This window comes from Neolamprologus brichardi, chromosome 20 (assembly GCF_056152115.1).
Source record: "Neolamprologus brichardi isolate AB-2024 chromosome 20, ASM5615211v1, whole genome shotgun sequence".
Lineage (NCBI taxonomy): Eukaryota > Metazoa > Chordata > Actinopteri > Cichliformes > Cichlidae > Neolamprologus > Neolamprologus brichardi.
In genome coordinates this window covers 10,628,570-10,646,854 of record NC_142123.1, presented here as the reverse complement: position 1 = coordinate 10,646,854, position 18,285 = coordinate 10,628,570, and the positions used below count along the sequence as shown (strand labels likewise).

Here is an 18,285-nt window from a genome sequence, read left to right as displayed (position 1 = left end):
AAGTTCTCTTATTGGTTTTTAAATGTCTTAATGGTCTCGGGCCTTCTTATCTCTCACATTTGCTTTCACCATATGAACCCTTGCGGACCCTGAGGTCCTCTGGCACTGGCCTTTTGATTGTTCCTAAAGTCAGGACACATACTCACGGAGAGGCAGCTTTTCAGTGGTATGGTCCTCATCTGTGGAACAGCCTGCCGGAGGAGCTCAGGGCCGCAGAGAACGTACATGTTTTTAAGAACAGGCTCAAGACTCACCTTTTTAATTTAGCTTTCACCTAACGTTTATTTATTTTATGCTTATTTATTCTATCCTGTTATTCTCCATCCATTCGCATCCGCTTATCCTTTTCAGGGTTGCGGGGGGCGCTGGAGCCTATCCCAGCTGTCATAGGGCGAGAGGTGGGGTACACCCTGGACAGGTCGCCAGTCTGTCGCAGGGCCAACACACAGAGACAGACAACTATTCGCACTCACATTCACTTGCACATTCACACCTATGGGCAATTTGGATTAACCAATTAACCTATCCCCACTAAGTGCATGTCTTTGGACAGTGGGAGGAAGCCGGAGTACCCAGAGAGAACCCACTGTATATAATAACCCCCTGTTATTCTATTTATATTATTAATTTAGGTTTTACCTAATATTTATTGATTTTATTCTTATTCATTTTTTATCTTCTTACTCTATTTACATTCATACATTTATCCCATTCTTATTTATTTGATCTTTTTACCCTGTATATATCCTTATTGGGTCATATCTCCAGTGTTTCCTCAGAGGGGGCCCTCTGCACCGGGGCTGTGATCGACCGTGGCTGCTGGGGCTCTGTGGGTCTTCTCAGCCTGGCTGGGGGGCTTCTTTGCCTCCCTCCTGCTGCGTGCCCAGCCTGGAGGCTGCGGTCTGTGACCGGCTCCCGGTGCAGAAGGCTCCGTGTGATAGTGTTTTCTCACCCGGCTTATGTGTGCCCAGCCCAATTTTACTCTTTAAGTGTGTGTGTGTGGGCCCATGTTTGCCTCTTGAGAGAACAGAAGGGGAGAACTGAAGGAGTCTTTACTTAGAAAAAAAAAATTCTGCTATCCTCTGTCCCCGTCTTTTTTCTTTTAGGTTTTGCCTACTGCAACTTTAACATGAATGCCCTAGAAATATTGCACAATTTGATCGACTTGAAAAAGTTTTGCACATAAAATAGATTTCTCTCTTTTTTTTCTCCAAATTTTCAACGAGTTATGGATACTGTGAATGCTAAATGCACAGAAAGGCTACCTCTGCGGCTCATAATTAAGACAATGACAGCAGACAGCTACACTTGCAGGGTCACTTGCGTTTGTTTTTGCAGGTTGAGTGCCCCAGAAAGCCATCGTCACCCTCAAACATCCCCTGACGGTGTTCACAGAGCGCTCACTGCAGTGCTGGCACTTGTTCTTCGGACGCACTACTTGCTTAGTGAAAAATCCTTACCTCCTTATTTGCTCACCACGAGTTCGTCGCAGTCTAAATTTAGCGTGATGAATATGTCTGGGTAGGCAATGTTGTGCTGAGCGAGACAAATCAATGTTTCTTTATCTGCAGCTCAGGAGGAAATGCAGGCTTCTCTGCTTCTAACAGCAGCCCCCTCAACTTGATTGATCAACAGTCACGTTCCCACTGATGTCGTCTGGACCTCACTGGCAACAAGTGGATGTGTGTGTTTTGTAGATGTTTGTCAACTGCAAGAGGGAATGTGATTTTCACTGTTTGTGGCTTTTTAGTGGAGGCTGAGGTACCAGAGATAAAATGATGTAAAAAGAGCACTGCATGTCTATGAGCTGTGATGCATTCAGTATCAGAGAGTCATCTGTAGTTGAAACATTGACCTTTGTTTATGGCATAGACTATATATCATCTATATCTACTGGCAGTTTTTATAAAATATAAATTTAGTAAGTTTAATTATAAATCCATAAATGTTTAGCTATGGTAAAATAGGCATCGTGTCTCTGGTTCTTCGTGTCTTTACGTGAATTTTAAACTTGGGAGTTCTATGTCATGAGTCGCTGTGCAGCAGGCAGCAGTTGGACCCAAAATGCAGACACTCAGGCACGAGGTTTAAATACAAAGAACTCAGCTTTATTTGCTGGCAGGAGAAAGTCATACAAAAGCAAACTAAACTCACAGTGAAACACAGGGCGATCCACACACCATGAGGGACAACACGACACTGTCTCAAAGAAACACAGGGTTAAATACACTGGGAAGTAACGAGGGGAATGAGACACAGAAGGAGGGCACAGCTGGGAGAAATCAGGACTGACGAGACAAGCAAAGCAGGACGCATTCACATAAGACACGGACCATCAAAGTAAAACAGGAAGTATCACACAGAGACGCGAACTTGACACGGTGGACACAGCAACTAAGAAACACAGAGACAAGGCAGAGGACTCTAAGAACCGAAAGACACAGAGGGAAACTCATAATGCAGACACAGACTTACACAGATCAGAGGGGACACAGAGAAACATGAAGGGCAAGGGATCGAAACTAGAAAACAGAAAATAGTAAAAAATGATCATTGTTGAACTCATAATGAATATAGCAGTGTTTATGTGCCATAGTTACCTAATTTGCATTACCAAATAATGCCTTAAATTTATTTCCTATGAAGATCTGATGGGACATTCATTTAAAGCACATCAAGACACATAAATAAACAACAAAACCTCAAAAGTGTTGCTCAGGATGTCATAAACATAAGTGGTTTGAAAAGGAGTGGGGTTGTTTTTCAGGATTCGGGCTTGGCCACTTAATTCCAGTGAAAAGAACTCTTAATGTTTCAGCATACCTACATATTTTGGGAAATGTGATACTCCTAAGTTTGTGGGAACAGTTTGAACCAGAAGAATTTGACTGGCCTGCACAGAGTCCTGAGCTTACCCTGACAGAAAACCGTTGGGATGAATTAGAGCAAAGACTTTGATTTAGGCCTTCTAATCCAGCTTCAGTGTCTGACCTCACAAATGTACTTCTGGAAGAATGTTCCAGAACATTTGAAGCTGCTATAGCTGCAAAGGATGGGCTGACATCATATTTACACCCTATAGATTAGGAATGGGATGCCACTTAAGTTCATATGTGTGTAAAGGCAGACAAACAAATACTTTTGGCAATATAGTGTTTGTGCTTTCTTACAGAGAGTTGGGAAGCTAAGACTTTGCATAGCATAGCATAGCATAGCATAAAGACTGTCTTGATGCTATGCTAAGTCATAAAAACCTTTTATATGGTCATTGGTAAAGACAAGAAAACAGCTAATCCAGTCTTGGCCCAACTCGACGAAGCATGTTTAGATAACAAATCTCAGTTTGTTAACCCTTCCAGAGGGAAACTTTGGGTTTTCTGTTCCAGAGTTAACTTCGACTCTGAGTCTGATGAGCTGACTGACAGTCTGATTCATTTCCTCATTCACAAAGTTGCTGTCCGTAGGGGAGCAAATTACTTTGCAGATGTTTTTACAGCACTGTGAAATGTTTGCTATCTGCTGCAATTATATCCCAGATTTATAATCAGTGCAGAATAAAATCTATATAGTCTATTTCTAACTCTGTGGACAGTCATACAGCTGTCAGACTGTTGTTCTCTTTGCACTGCAAACATTTACTGCAAATTAGCAAGCAAGCAATTTATTTATACAGCACTTTCAGAACAACTCCCAGCTGAACACAAAGTGCTGTACGCTTGACATGCCAGAAATGGCATGTGACACAATTATTATAAGAATCACTGTTTAAATAAAAATTATCTGTATAGTATTATACAGTCATATTTGAATTCTCCTCACAAGACCTTACTTAGTCTATATATCTGAATTTGCCTCCTATTTGGACCATGATCTATGTGTATGTCCTCTATAATAAAGAGATGGAAATGACTGTCTAGAAGCTGTGCTTATGGTAAAATTATAGATAATCGAGTATCTGTAGGGACTAATTGTTTGATTGCTTTAGGAGGCAAGTCCTGTTACCTTCTTTTATCAGCAAGAGTCCTCATCAGAAAGTACTAATGAGCTGGGCAAGGTCAAGTCAGCAAATCTGCATAACCTGATCCCCAATTACAAATGCAGCTAGCTATCTATGTAGCCTTTTCCTCCGTAACATTTAGTTTCAGTGACTATACTTAGAGGAACTAATGTGATCCGAATGTAAACTGTAAGTTTTGAGCAGCATATCAATCATTGTTAAAACATGGAGCTCGTTAATGTGTTATTTCTTACTGCTGTCATAAGTGTAATATCGTAGCTTTTTGTTGTAAGCTTGCAAGCTGACTTTGGTAATAACATTTTAAAGGAATATATCATTATCATGGCTAGGTTAGTTTATATAAAGACAAGAATCAGACTGAAAAAATGCATAATAAATAATGTTCCATCTAAAATGCAGTTTAACTGGACTCAGTGTGCTGAAATCATTTCTTGGCAGTATGCGCTGATGTTCTGCTTGGCAATATCATAGATGTAAGTACATAAGACTCCAGGAAGAGTTAATTTATGGGATCAAGTGGATTAATGAGTTTTGAATAATGAGTAAGTGTTGTCTTTGTGTGCTATAATCCATAAGCAATGTTGGTCTTCACCTGGTGAAATTATAAATCAAAATGACAAGTTATGGAAATGCCATCACCTCCCCAGTGATCACAAATGGCTATGAAAAGCAAGAAGGATGGAGTTATTCTTTTCTGCATTTCTCACACATGTAGATGTCACATAACACGCAATAGTACAACAACACTCTTTTTTTGAGAAAGACTTATAAAAAGGTGTTTTGTTAGCCCTGGGTGTTTTTTCAATAACTCTGTAGCTTTTTTTTTTTAAAGGGCAGGCATATTCAAAAAGTAGTTACCAGGTGATCAGGAGAGGCATCTCTTACTACGGTCACATCTGAAACACTGCCGACTTATAGGCAAGGCAAGTTTATTTATATAGCACAATTCAACAACAAGGTGATTCAAAGTGCTTTACAGAGACATTAAAAAACAAAAACAATAAAAAGCATGATTTAAAATTGCTTTAAAAAAACAGTATGTGACCCGTGGTAGGTCCCCATTTAAAATAGGACAGAGCCGTAGGCGCACAGTCAGTTAAAAAAAGAATTTAATTTTTAATACAAAATAAAAGTAACAATGTAACAGCGGCACCTAAAAACAATTAAAAACTTTACCTTATTAAAACCAATAAAACTGTATGATTGCCCGTGAGACGGGACAAGCGCTGCGGGGAACTGTTTAAGGACAAATCGACATAATACACTGGTTAATAAAGGACGGCAACTCACATCACCCCAAATGGGCAAAACTCTATAAAAAAAGACAAATCTTCAGTGCCGTCTTCACTCAGGCCCACCGCTGGGTATGCAAAAGCGGTGAGACAAAAAAAAGGATTTGTTTTCCCTGCAGCGCCTTCACCGTCTGCGACAATATATATGTATAAAAAAGGGTTAAAATACTAAAAAAATCAATCTCTATGGTGCCTACTGATACAGAAAAATAAAACAAGAAACAAATAAAATCGACAGCCGCAGCAGTCAAAATTATATCAGTATAAAACAAATTAAAACACACTGATGTGTCGGGTCCTGTGCCCGCCGCCAGAAATCCACTGGGCAAAGCAGCAGCTCGGTACTCTGTAAATAAAAGGCAGGAGATGGCTTACACTGGACAGTAAAACACAGGAATATTCCTCAACTGTATTGTTTTCGTTACCTGTCCACGTCACACCCTAATAAATGTGGGTCAGTGGCGGTGAAGTCCACTACACTGTTCCGACGGGAACGCAATGTTTCCCACCTACAAGGGTGCAAATAGCTGTAAACCTCGGCCACAACAACCAAAGCTCAAGTGGTACATTGTTGTGTAACCTACCGTTCTGACAGAGTTTCATGGAAAGAAGTTAAAAACACAAACTTGCCCAACTGGGACCAAGCACTGGCAGCTTCAGGTTTGCTGAGGTATACCTAATTGCCCACACCTGAGCTTATAAAAGGAGCAAAGACCAGCTCCGCCCACCAGGGGCGGTTCCCAGACTAAGGTCACACCTGTCACAAGTAGATAAAATCAGTAGTTAAAATATAAGAAATTTAAAAGTGTGGATTTGGTGCTTTATTCAAATGCAGCTGAGAATAGGTGAGTCTTCAACCTGGATTTAAATAAACTGAGTGTTTCAGCTGATCTGAGGCTTTCTGGGAGTTTGTTCCAGATATATGGAGCATAAAAGCTGAATGCAGCTTCTCCGTGTCTGGTTCTGACTCTGGGAACTGATAAAAAACCGGATCCAGATGACCTGAGGGATCTGGAAGGTTCATACTGGGTCAGGAGGTCACTGATGTATTTTGGTCCTAAACCATTCAGAGCTTTATAGACCAGCATCACAACTTTAAAGTCTATCCTCTGACGGACAGGCAGCCAGTGTAAAGACCTCAGTGCTGGACTGATGTGGTCCACTTTTTTGGTCTTAGTGAGGACTCGAGCAGCAGAGTTCTGAATGAGCTGTAGTTGTCTGACTGATTTTTTAGGTAGACCTGTAAAGATGCTGTTACAGTAATCAAGCCTACTAAAGATGAATGCATGGACTAGTTTTTCCAGGTCCTGTTGAGACATCAGATCTTTTATCCTTGATATATTCGTAAGGTGATAGTAAGCTGATTTTGTTATTGCCTTAATGTGTTTTTCTAAGTTTAGGTCTGCATCCATCACTACACCCAAATTTCTCGCCTGGTTTGTGGTTTTTAGGTGTATAGATTCAAGTTCGCTGGTGACCTAATCGTTTTTCTTTGGCACCAAAGACTATTACTTCAGTTTTGTTTTTGTTTAGCTGGAGAAAATTGTGGCACAACCAGTCATTAATTTCCTCAATGCATTTACCAAGAGCCTGTACAGGGCCTTGGTCTCCTGGTGACATTGTGATATATATTTGTGTGTCATCTGCATAGCTGTGATAGTTTATATTGTTGTTCTTTATAATCTGTGCCAGTGGGAGCATGTAAATGTTAAACAGAAGGGGTCCCAAGATGGAACCTTGGGGAACTCCACATGTGATACTTGTCTGCTCAGATGTGAAGTTACCTATTGATACAAAGTATTTCCTGTTTTCTAAGTATGTTTTGAACCAGTTTAGTACAGTTCCTGAAAGACCTGCCCAGTTCTCCAGTCGTTTGAGTAATATGTTGTGGTCAACTGTATCAAATGCTGCACTGAGATCCAGCAAAACTAAGACTGACATTTTTCCACTGTCTGTATTCAGACATATGTCATTAAACACTTTGGTCAGAGCAGTTTCAGTGCTGTGGTTCTGTCTAAAACCTGACTGGAAGGCATCATAGCAGTTATTCTGTTTTAGGAAGTAATTGAGCTGTTGAGAAACTGCTTTTTCAATGATCTTACTTAAAAATGGGAGATTTGAGATCGGCCTGTAGTTGTTCAGTTTTTAGTGGTTCTGGAAACACACCTGACATTAAAGAAAAGTTGACGATCTGTAACAGGTCTGACTCCAAAGTCTTTGAGACCTTTTTGAAAAAAAACTTGTTGGCAGGACATCTAAACAGCAAGAGGAGGAGTTCAGTTGACCTAAGATGTCCTCCAGGTCTTTGCTGTTAATAGGGTGAAACTGTTTGATGGTGTTTGAACAGTTTTTCAGTGGACACAGTATATCCTGAATATGCTGTTGATGTACCAATTGCTTGTCTAATCTTTTGGATTTTGTCTGTGAAGAATTTGGCAAAGTCATTGCAGGCCATGGTCGAATGAGGTTCAGCTGCCACTGACACAGGAGGGTTTGTTAGCCTGTCAACTGTAGAAAATAAGACCCGAGCATTATGACTGATGTCAGAGAAGTAGGACCTCCTTGCACTCCTCAGTTGTAAATTATAATTGTGAAGTTTCTCTTTATAGATGTCATAATGAACCTGGAGGTTTGTTTTTCTACATCTGCGCTCAGCTTTCCTACACTCTTTTTTCATTTTTCTCCAGGGAGACTTTTTCCTTCCAGAGTGTCAGGGACCAAGCAGTAAAGCATAAAGGACACAGGTGTTTAATTCAAAAAGGGGGTTTTATTGACCCAAAAAATATGAAAATATATTTAACAAAGCCAAAACCAAAATAGGCAGACCAATAAAAGAGGTCAACTCAATAGACTAAACTGAAGATAATAATTAACAAAACCTCAAACAAACACAAGATAAACTGACCTGCTGAAATGACACAGGGGGAACTTAAATACCGGTTTAGCTAAACCAAATGACACACACGGGGGAAAACAAAATGGCTGCCATATAAGCAACTAATACAAAACAATTAAACAAACATGAAACACCCCCCAGACAATGAAGCATGTGGTGCAATCCAATTAGGCTGTCAGTGGTACTTCAGGTCTACCAGCCCTTTGCCACACCTTTTGCCAGACAAGAGGAGAAGCCAACTCCCAGGTAACTCAAACAAAGAAAGATATATTAATATAACATAAAACAGAACTTTGACCTTGCAAGTTTAATATGTGTGCACACCATATAAACATTGGAAGGTGTGATGGAAAAATAAATACATTTAATAAAGAAACAATATTGAACAATAGACTAGACTATTTTAAAGTAGTGACTGTAAATTAAACTAAAGTGAATCAACGGGTGGTGAGGTGTGGAGCTTACCATGTGTGGCATGCCATCACACAGAGATAACCTTCACCTTAATGGGAGCAATAGTGTCCATTACATTTAACATTTTAGCATTGAAGCTATTGACGAGCTCATTGACTGAACCTCTGGACAGGCCAGGTGTTGAGGGGAAGACCTGGTTAAAGACCTCACTACTGTATTCAGTTATACACCGTTTTGTGATCACTGCTGTTGATATATTTGTGTGGGCTGAAATTTTACTTTCAAAGAAAACACAGTAATGATCAGACAGGCCCACATCAGACACAGTAACCTTTGAAATGCTCAGGCCCTTGGAGATCAGTAGGTCAAGAGTGTGTCCTCTATTATGTGTGGCCTCTGTTACATGCTGAGTCAGCCCGAAGTTGCCCAGAGTGTTACTCAGGTCTTTAGTCCCTTTGTCCTGAGGGTTGTCCACATGGATGTTAAAATCCCCAACAATAATTACACAGTCAAAATCAACACAGATCACAGACAGCAGTTCACTGACATCATTAAAAAAGTCTGCGCAGTATTTGAGAGGCCTGTAAACATTAAGAAGCACAACTTTGGATGGGGCCTTCAGCTGTAAAGCCACATATTCAAAAGACTGAAAACTTTCAGGAGATAGCTGCTTACATTGAAATGATTCATTAAATAAGACAGCAACCCCTCCTCCTCTCCTGCTCACCCTGGCCTCACTGATAAAACTGTAGTTAGGAGAGGTCGTCTCGATGAGAACAGCTCCACTATTACTTTGGTCCAACCAAGTTTCAGTTAAAAACATAAAATCAAGGCTGTGCTCAGTGATTATCATTAATTAAAAATGTTTTCCCAGCCAAAGATCTAATGTTTAATAAAGCCAACTTAAGTGTTTTAGAGGTATTATTTGCCCCCTTGTGTTTGGGAGCAGTCTGTGGCACACAAGGTAAAGATTTTTTAGAGTGCCGCTCTCTGTGTTTTGACCAGGCCACATGTCTCCTTCTGTCACCTAAAAGTACAGAAATTTAAAAACCTTCTAGTAGACAGGGTCCCAGCTTCTCCTGGGAAAAGTCACCACTGCCATAATCCTCGCAGCCCGGACCCTCCACACATCACACATCAGACTGTGGAGACAGAGCATGAAGGTGGTAAGGAGGAACTAACGGGGGCGAGGCTGGGCAATGTAACTTCGATTGCTCTGTTGAGGGCGACACTGTATAGACACAGTAAAAGACAGATGTAGCTCCTGTGGTGTCAGCTATTGGTTTCTGAAGTGCTGTCCTGAAATCCAATTGGTTGCCAGAAAATGGGTAAGACAAGGAGGGGTAGGTCTGACTGTGAAACCACACACTCATTGGCTAACAATTTGCGATGGACATTTGCAGAGAACAACTGCATGATGTAAAAAGATTTGCCTTTGCTCTGTCAAGTGGACTGATTTGATCCAATCGACGCTTCAGTTTACTACGAGGTTTACATACAGGTTTCACTTGGCATTTGGAACCATAAGAAAATTGGTTTAAACTCAATCTCACACTTTCTAGAATCTGACACAGACACGCTCGACTCATCTCGCGTAAAACGCTGTTGTGGATTTGTTGCATTTTATGTAGAAAAAAAAATCTCTATCAACAGCTGCTGAGTGCTGCTGAGTGTGCGCTTCGGTGAATTAGCTGCTCTGACAACATTTTCATTTCCAGCTCTGCTGTGAAATAATCCAGAATCGCATTTTTAACATGCATCTGGTTACTCCTAAACAACACTGAGATATGATGAGTCAGACAAAAACATGGATAATATTGCAAAACACCTTTCAATGTTTTCTTTGCAGAACTCAAATATGTTCACTACGTTCAAGTTCACCTTGGTCACTTTCATCAGTGTATAAATAACATTGGAAGTGTGTGAGATTCACATTGAAGTACAATGACTCTGTCCTGTACATCATCGTCTACGCGATGTATCCAAAACACTGATAATATTAGTGTTTTGATGATGAATTATTCATAGTAATATTAAATGGCAACCTTCCTCTCACAGTCACATCTTCTGTCAGACACAAACAGGGTACTAACATCTACACCTACACAATGACCATCTGTCTCAGTGTGCATAAGTGAAGATAGGTAACAGTTTGATTAGCAGTGCAAACTTACAAAAATATGGGAAAAAACTGCAGTTATACCTGATTTCAAAAATACCTGCTGACCCTAGGTGACCCTATTGAACTACTTTCAAATTTGAGTTGAGTAAACAGTGCATGGATGACTTCATCACTACCACAGATGAGACTGTTTTTATTATATAATGGCTCATTTGAATAATACATAAATATTTTCACTTTTATCCCAGCCTCCTTCTCCAGCCAACACTTTTCCAGTTTCTGCTGTGCACCGCTTCAAAAATGAGTTAAATACAAATACAATCTTGCATCGTGATTTTTATTAGCTGATGTTCAGTAAAATGTATATAATCATACATTCACGCCAAATAATTATAGAACAAAAACATAAAAAAACCCACACGAGTTGAATTTTTCATTGGGCCACTGAACTGAGCAGCAATTTATTTATCTTTGTGTTAACCAAAGCACAAAAATCTTAAAGCGCTGCATTCAATAATATAATAAGAACCACACAGCCCTTCAAAGAACTCCCTAGCTCAGTAACACTTGCCTTGTACTTCTTGTGCCCAAGCAAGTAATCAGAAGCCAGGCATGTGTGCTCGGCCCCAAAATAGGCCTCCTTTGCTTTGAGATTTGCTTTATCTTTCTTGTATAATAAAAAAATTGTTCTCTCAGTGAACTCATTCTTGCCTGGAAGCTGTAGGTAATCAGTGTACAGTATATTTAGTATATTTAGGTGCAGTGTACAGTTTTTCAGTGATGTCGTCCTTGTGGATGGAGTTCTCAAAGGGGGGGGGGGGGGGGGGCAGTTGCTGCTAAGAGATACTTCTTTGTATTCAAGCAGAATAAATGAACCTTAATGATCTAATGAGCTGTACTTGATCTTTACTTTACAGGTCTTCTTGAAGAGGCCAACTTTACATGATCACAGAGACGGCATCAAAGAGAATCAATTAGGCTGGAAAAGACCTTGAATCTAACAGTGGTCACAGAAGTGTGTATATATATATTAGGGGTGCAACGATACACAAAATTCACGGTTCGGTTCGGTTCGATACTTTGGTGTCACGGTTTGATATTTTTTCGATACAAAAAAAATGTTCATGCCTTTTTAATTTGTCATTTATTAAATTTTCACGGCACATTCTGCACCACATCTCTGTGCGTTCATCATTTGTTTGAAGCCAGCTCACCTCCTGCAACCACTTTTCTGAGAATACGCGCTTCTTTTGTGGTTCGGACTCCTTCTGACATTTCTTTGGAGGAGGAGGAACATCACAGTAATTGCTTAAAGGAGCTTCTTCGACATCTTTAAGAGTTCTAAACAAATGTCTGTCCTCCTCCAGAAAATCTTATGTACGCAAACACGCGTTGCAACTTCTTATCTTGTGCGCGTTTTTTATTTTGACAGCGAATGCGCACCTGCGGACCACTTAATATATATCCTGCTGCTTTTACACACGCACTCACATAACGCTCAGCGATTCTCTGCGCGATCAGCCTCTCACATGTTTAAGCTTGCTGCGGGAGATTTCACTTGTCATGTTTGCATAGTAAGCTAACGATTTATAAGACGATGTCAGAGGAATTGGTGCGCAAATTATTATCACTCACCAATCAGTGCTGTCGCTCTCTATACACAGTTCGCGCGATCGCAAAGTGAAAGCAAAAAACAAGCGCAAATTCAAACGCGATTTCAATATGTCACATATTGACAGTGGCTCACCATGCCAATGACATAATTACCCAGCTACATTTCCAAAAGAATGCAAAAGCATTGACATATATTTTTCCTTCCTACGATAGGCCGACGGGCAGGGCAGAGATAGATTTTGGTAGCCCGACTGGAAAAATTGCTAGCCCCGGGACGTCGGGCTAGCGATTTTGCGAGCCTTGTATCTGATTGAGGAATCACTCATCTTTGGAAAAGAGAGTTTATTACAGAGAAATGGCTCTTTCCAAAATAAAAGCTATACTATACGCTTCTTCTGGGCTATATTCTCAGCAGCATATTAAACATATCAGGTCCCCATAAGGAGAATCATGTGCTAACGGCTGTCTAAATGACTCGGGTAAAGTTTGTAGCATGCGTGCTTGTTTTTGTCTGCTTCCACTTGTCTTTCCACTAGGATGATGTCGGCATAAATGTGCAGTCATATTCATTGTGTTCCCACTAGTGCTGTCAGCGTAAATCTCGTTGAAATGACGTTAACGCCACAACAGGGCAAATCTTCGTTAACGAGCTACCGCGGATCGCCCCGTGCGTGGGGCTGGACGGCCAACATGTTAACGAGCTAACTGCGCTAACACACTAGTTCCCACCCATGTAATTGAGCATTGCTGGCACATCCAACATACTGTTTTACTTTAATCCATGACGCGCTTACCTTCAGGGTCATACGTCACATGAAAACCAAAATAGTTCCAAACGCCAGATCTGAATGAGGGTGGGGGAGGTTCAATTTGCCACGTTGCAAGGAGAGCTTAACTTCTGTCTTGCTAGCTTGCCCTGCGCTCAGTGGATCTGTGCTTGATAGTGCAGCCTAGGCGGAGTAGTCGAACGCAGATCCACTGAGCGCTCAACACAGACAGTACCATCAGAAGGAAAGTTGATAGAATAAATTAAAAATTTTGTATTGTTCGATACATATGCATACCGAACCGAAAGCACTGTATCGAACGGTTCAATATCGAGTGTTCATGAATTGCAAAGTCAATCTTAGGGACACGTGTCTATTCACTAGTGATATTTTAGAAGAAACCGATACATTTTTGTAAGATATGTTTATTTTTTGTATTAGCCCTGTGACAGGCTGGTGACCTATCAAGACTCCATCTTTCGCACCACCCTGAATTTGATAAGGGGGAGAAAATGGATGGATGGATGGTAATCTGTGTATTCCACATATGCCATAAAGAAGATGATATTTAGATTAAAATATCCTGTTGGCCTGTAGCTGAAATCCAATAGTCAGATTTGATGACTATTTAGTTCTTATGACAATAATACATTAATAATTTGCTTTTCTGAAATCTGATACTGGTTGTTGTGTTCAAATAATTAATTTGACTAAGTAATTTGATAAATTGTGCGTTAAATACCTAATCATCACATCAGATTTAGATATTTGGTCGGCAATGCTGATTCAAATTTTCCGTCAAGACCTGAGCGAGAGCAGAAGATTAAGAGTGCAGCAGATTGATGAGCAGTTAGGTACAGAGGGTGCACACAATCATCAGGGACAACACAACAAACAGCAAAGTTAGACTGACAATATATACCCTCACAGGATAACAAGGGGAGATATAACAGGAGGGATGCACAACTGGAACTGGAATACTGAGACAGGAGAAACTGAATCAACAGAAGAATATCTGTTACTAAAATAAAACAGGAAACACAACTGAATGATGAAACAAGGACTAACACAGGGGAACACAGGAAAATTGCAACCAGGGCACTGGAAAGGTAATATGATAAATAAGAAAGAAGTAGACAAACCATTTACCACAGAAATAAGGAACAAAACTTTAACATAAATCATTCCCAAAAACCAAAAGGAAAAATGAACTAACACAAACATATTCATACCGATATATTACTCATTCTCAGAACATTTGATATTAATTCTTCTGTGAAACAGCTTTAAAAAGGTGGAATTATCAAGAGAAAAATCCAACAATTTCTAGGCTTGTTTTCAACACCACTGCTTAAAACACAAGAAAACTAATGTGAGTAATGTGATCTAACAGGATGAACTTTACTGGCAGACTACAGATATAATGTAGTGTGTAGCAAAAGCTTTCACAGCCCGTTCACTATTACTAAGTAAGACTTGACTGCTGAAGTCATCATTGATATATGATATGACAACAATGACCTCAGTCTGACTTACCAAAGTAAAAATGTACAGAATTGTGGGTTTAGAGGTGAAAGTGCTTGTTGTTAAATATTTTAGGCCTTTGAGGAACAGTAACAAAGATATCATAAAGAACCAATCAGAAAAAAGCTTATTTATGGGCTTCACTGTAGCCACATGATTGATCTTTGCTGCTTCATTCTGATTGGCTGACGGGCAAATATCACTGCCAGGAATGGACGTGAACTGCAGCAGGAAATTCAGATAAATTGCATTTAGGAAAAAAAAATCAAGGGTGAGCCTTGATGAGGAGTGGTGAGAACTGAATGAAGCACAGAAGGAAAGACTTTATGCTCACACTTGATAGAAAATACAGTAGATCTGATAGCACTGATGTACTTGACAGACGGATTCAACATGTTTTACTGGTGATGTCAGCGTTAAACTTTCTTGCTTCTGAATGGAGGACGATATCCACCTTACCTGCATTGTTACTCACGCTGACCTATTTTAAATTTTAGAATTATTTGAGAACATTTTTACGGATATGTGCAAACCTCAGTTTACTTATGTGGATACAAGCGTACCAAATTGATTCCGGGCCTTGTTAGTGTTAAGTGCTACGCAGAGATACACACAGTCCGTTCTGTGTTTCTGGACTTTTGCCCTTCTTCATTTTTAAAGCTGCACAAACACATTTGTTTGTATTAATAATGGATGAAGTGACGGGACGAAGTGTGTAACGGAAAGGTGACACTTGCAGAGATAAACCTGACAAGAATTGTCACTTTACAGCTCAAATCCACTCTATTCCACTTTTGGCCTTTTAGAGCATGCTCTTCCTGTGGTCTTCTTTTCCAGCTGTGCGGGGCAGTTGAATGATTTCTGACCAATACCAAACAGCACACGGAGTAAGAAACTAGAAGCAGCTGGTGAATGCAGTGGAGCTTTCAGCAGAGAGTAAGACAACTGAAGTAAATAGATTAGAAACACATTATCCAGCAGCCACCCTCTGATGTCTTTACTTTTTCAAGCCAACTGATATAATATTAAATATATTACTTAGTAATATACAGTTTCAAACTCTGGCCCAGTCTCTGTGTATTCTGTGTAAATGCAACATTTTCTGAACCTTTTTATCCCAATCATCAGCTCACACGATAACAATTATAATAATAACATGTCATACTATCCATTGGTAAATGAAATTATTTTTGCATCTATATATTGGAATGATAATGGGCTCAGCAAATACCTACTGCCATTCTACAGTATCTCTAAGTATGATTGATGTTGCTTATGGCTCTACCTTTTATAATCCTGCACTGTTCTGGGTATCAGGTTTCATGAGACACTTTCCATTTGCTCTGCTCTGGATTTCTTCTAGCAGATCATTTCTTTTTCTTCTTCTTTCTTCTGTTTGTTTGTTTTTTTTAATTACTAGTGAAATTGACATAAACTTGACATCGTAGTCATTTATCCTGATTAAACAGATTTAGGTGGTCTATTATAGTTCCGAATCACCTTATTCTCCAACATAAGTGAGGTCAGGACCTGCCGAGGCTCTCATCTGAATATCTCTTGTGCAGCAAAATTCATATGCAAGACCATCATTTAACTATTTTATCCAAATGAATCCCCTTTAATAATATCTAATCAGAATTTTATCTGTTGTGCAATGGCTAGCCTTAAGTATTTTCCCCAAGTTTAGGATAAAAGCATCAACAGTTTTTCTGCAATTTATATCAACATAAATTCTCATTAAAAAAAAGAAGCAATCCCGCTAATGACTCTGACAGAAAGCAGATAAAGTGGTTCAGCTGAGATTAGATGTAGCAATTAGACTCTGTCTAATAAGGGCGGGGTACTAAGACTGGTTGGATGGCTTGTCAGCTGATATAATTCACAGTTCAGAGGTTTGTACACTTTCATACAAATGTGTTCAAAATGTACAAAATTAGCTTTAACTGACTAGCATGGTGATACCGATTACTCTGAACTGGACCCAAAAAAATATCTACATATGGATCTATCAGGTGTAACAGTGACTTACCCTAAATAAGAGAGTAGAAGCAATAACTTTACTTTGTCTCATCCGTTCCAGCTTCCTCTTGGTGTTTTCGTGTCTTATACTCTCAGTCTTTGCCACCATTGAAGAGTTCACACAAAGCTCAGAGAGTGCCTTGTACATCTTGGTAAGTATCACTTTATTTGATATTTTAACAGTATTCTGCATATAAATTAATGTCACAAGGTTAACTCCCCCATTCTGTTTTTTCCCACAGGAAATTGTGACCATTGTGGTGTTTGGAGTGGAGTACATTGTAAGGATATGGGCTGCTGGCTGCTGCTGTCGATACAGAGGATGGAGAGGGAGGCTAAAATTTGCCAGAAAGCCTTTCTGTGTCATAGGTGCGAAAACACGTTTGCCTTGTGTTTTACTGGCTGTCATTTCTCTCACCTTGAAGAACATAACACGGACACATTACTTGTTTTGCTATTGCTTCTGTTCTTAAATGCTGAAACTTTTGATACAATGATACAAAAATATTTCTCCAACTGCAAATTGGTTGTTTGAACAGTGTACAGATTAAATGAACAATGATCTTCAGTGTCCATAGTAAAGTGTTGTTAATTTAGTCTGATTTGACCAAGGTCATGGTTTTCTATTCATATGTTGTACTTCTCTTCCCAGACATCATGGTGCTGATTGCCTCCGTATCTGTCCTGTCAGCTGGATCTCAGGGCAATGTGTTTGCCACCTCGGCTATCAGGAGTCTGAGATTCCTGCAGATCCTACGGATGCTGCGCATGGACCGCCGTGGAGGAACCTGGAAGCTGCTCGGATCTGTAGTTTATGCACACAGCAAGGTGATCTTGATGTACTCCAGTTTTGTCTGTAGTTTCCGCAATGTTTTGATTGTTAAGATTGTGTGGCCGCCGTTATCACTTATCTTTTAACCACAAAGCATGCAGACCAGGTGAAAGTAATATTTTTAGTATAGAGTAACTGTAATAATAATAATAATAATGGATTGGATTTATATAGCGCTTTTCAAGGCACCCAAAGCGCTTTACAATGCCACTATTCATTCACTCTCACATTCATACACTGGTGAAGGCAAGCTACAGTTGTAGCCACCATGTAACCCACATAAATGAGCTAAGAAAGAGCAAAGAGAAAAAGTCCAGCACATATAATAAATGGGAATTTGAAAAGTTATCATGGCTTACAAATATGTTATTTTAGAAACATTTTGTTGTCTTATCCATATGTCTTTGCACATATGCAAGAAAAATGCAGCCATTTTACCCTATTTCAATATACCCTGCTCAAAAATATATTAAAGGAACAGGGAGCAGGGCCTCACTGACCTCTTGGACAGTCTGGTGGTGCCAAATGGACTGAAACATAATGTCCCAGAGGTGTTCTGTTGGATTTAGGTCAGGCGAGCTTGAGGGCCAGTCAGTGGTATCAATTCCTTCTTTCTCCAGGAAGTGCCTGCATACTCTCGCCACATGAGGCTGGGCATTGTCTGAACCCAAGTATTTAATCCTGATACCTAATGGCAGTCAGGGTGCTGTTGCCTAGCCTGTGCGCACGTCCATGGATATGGTCTCCAAAGACCATAAGTAACCCACCACCAAACAGGGCACGCTGA

The 18,285-nt window shown here is 40.0% G+C and overlaps 1 protein-coding gene across 1 annotated transcript in view; it reads left to right on the top strand.

Annotated features, from left to right (window-relative positions):
- Positions 1–18,285, top strand: part of kcnq2a (potassium voltage-gated channel, KQT-like subfamily, member 2a) — a 39,275-nt gene that overhangs the window by 4,179 nt on the left and 16,811 nt on the right. Inside the window, exons 2-4 of the mRNA XM_035905645.2 lie at positions 16,728–16,818; positions 16,909–17,035; positions 17,319–17,494. Coding sequence (XP_035761538.2) covers positions 16,728–16,818; positions 16,909–17,035; positions 17,319–17,494 — 394 coding nt within the window. The remainder of the gene's footprint in view (positions 1–16,727; positions 16,819–16,908; positions 17,036–17,318; positions 17,495–18,285) is intronic.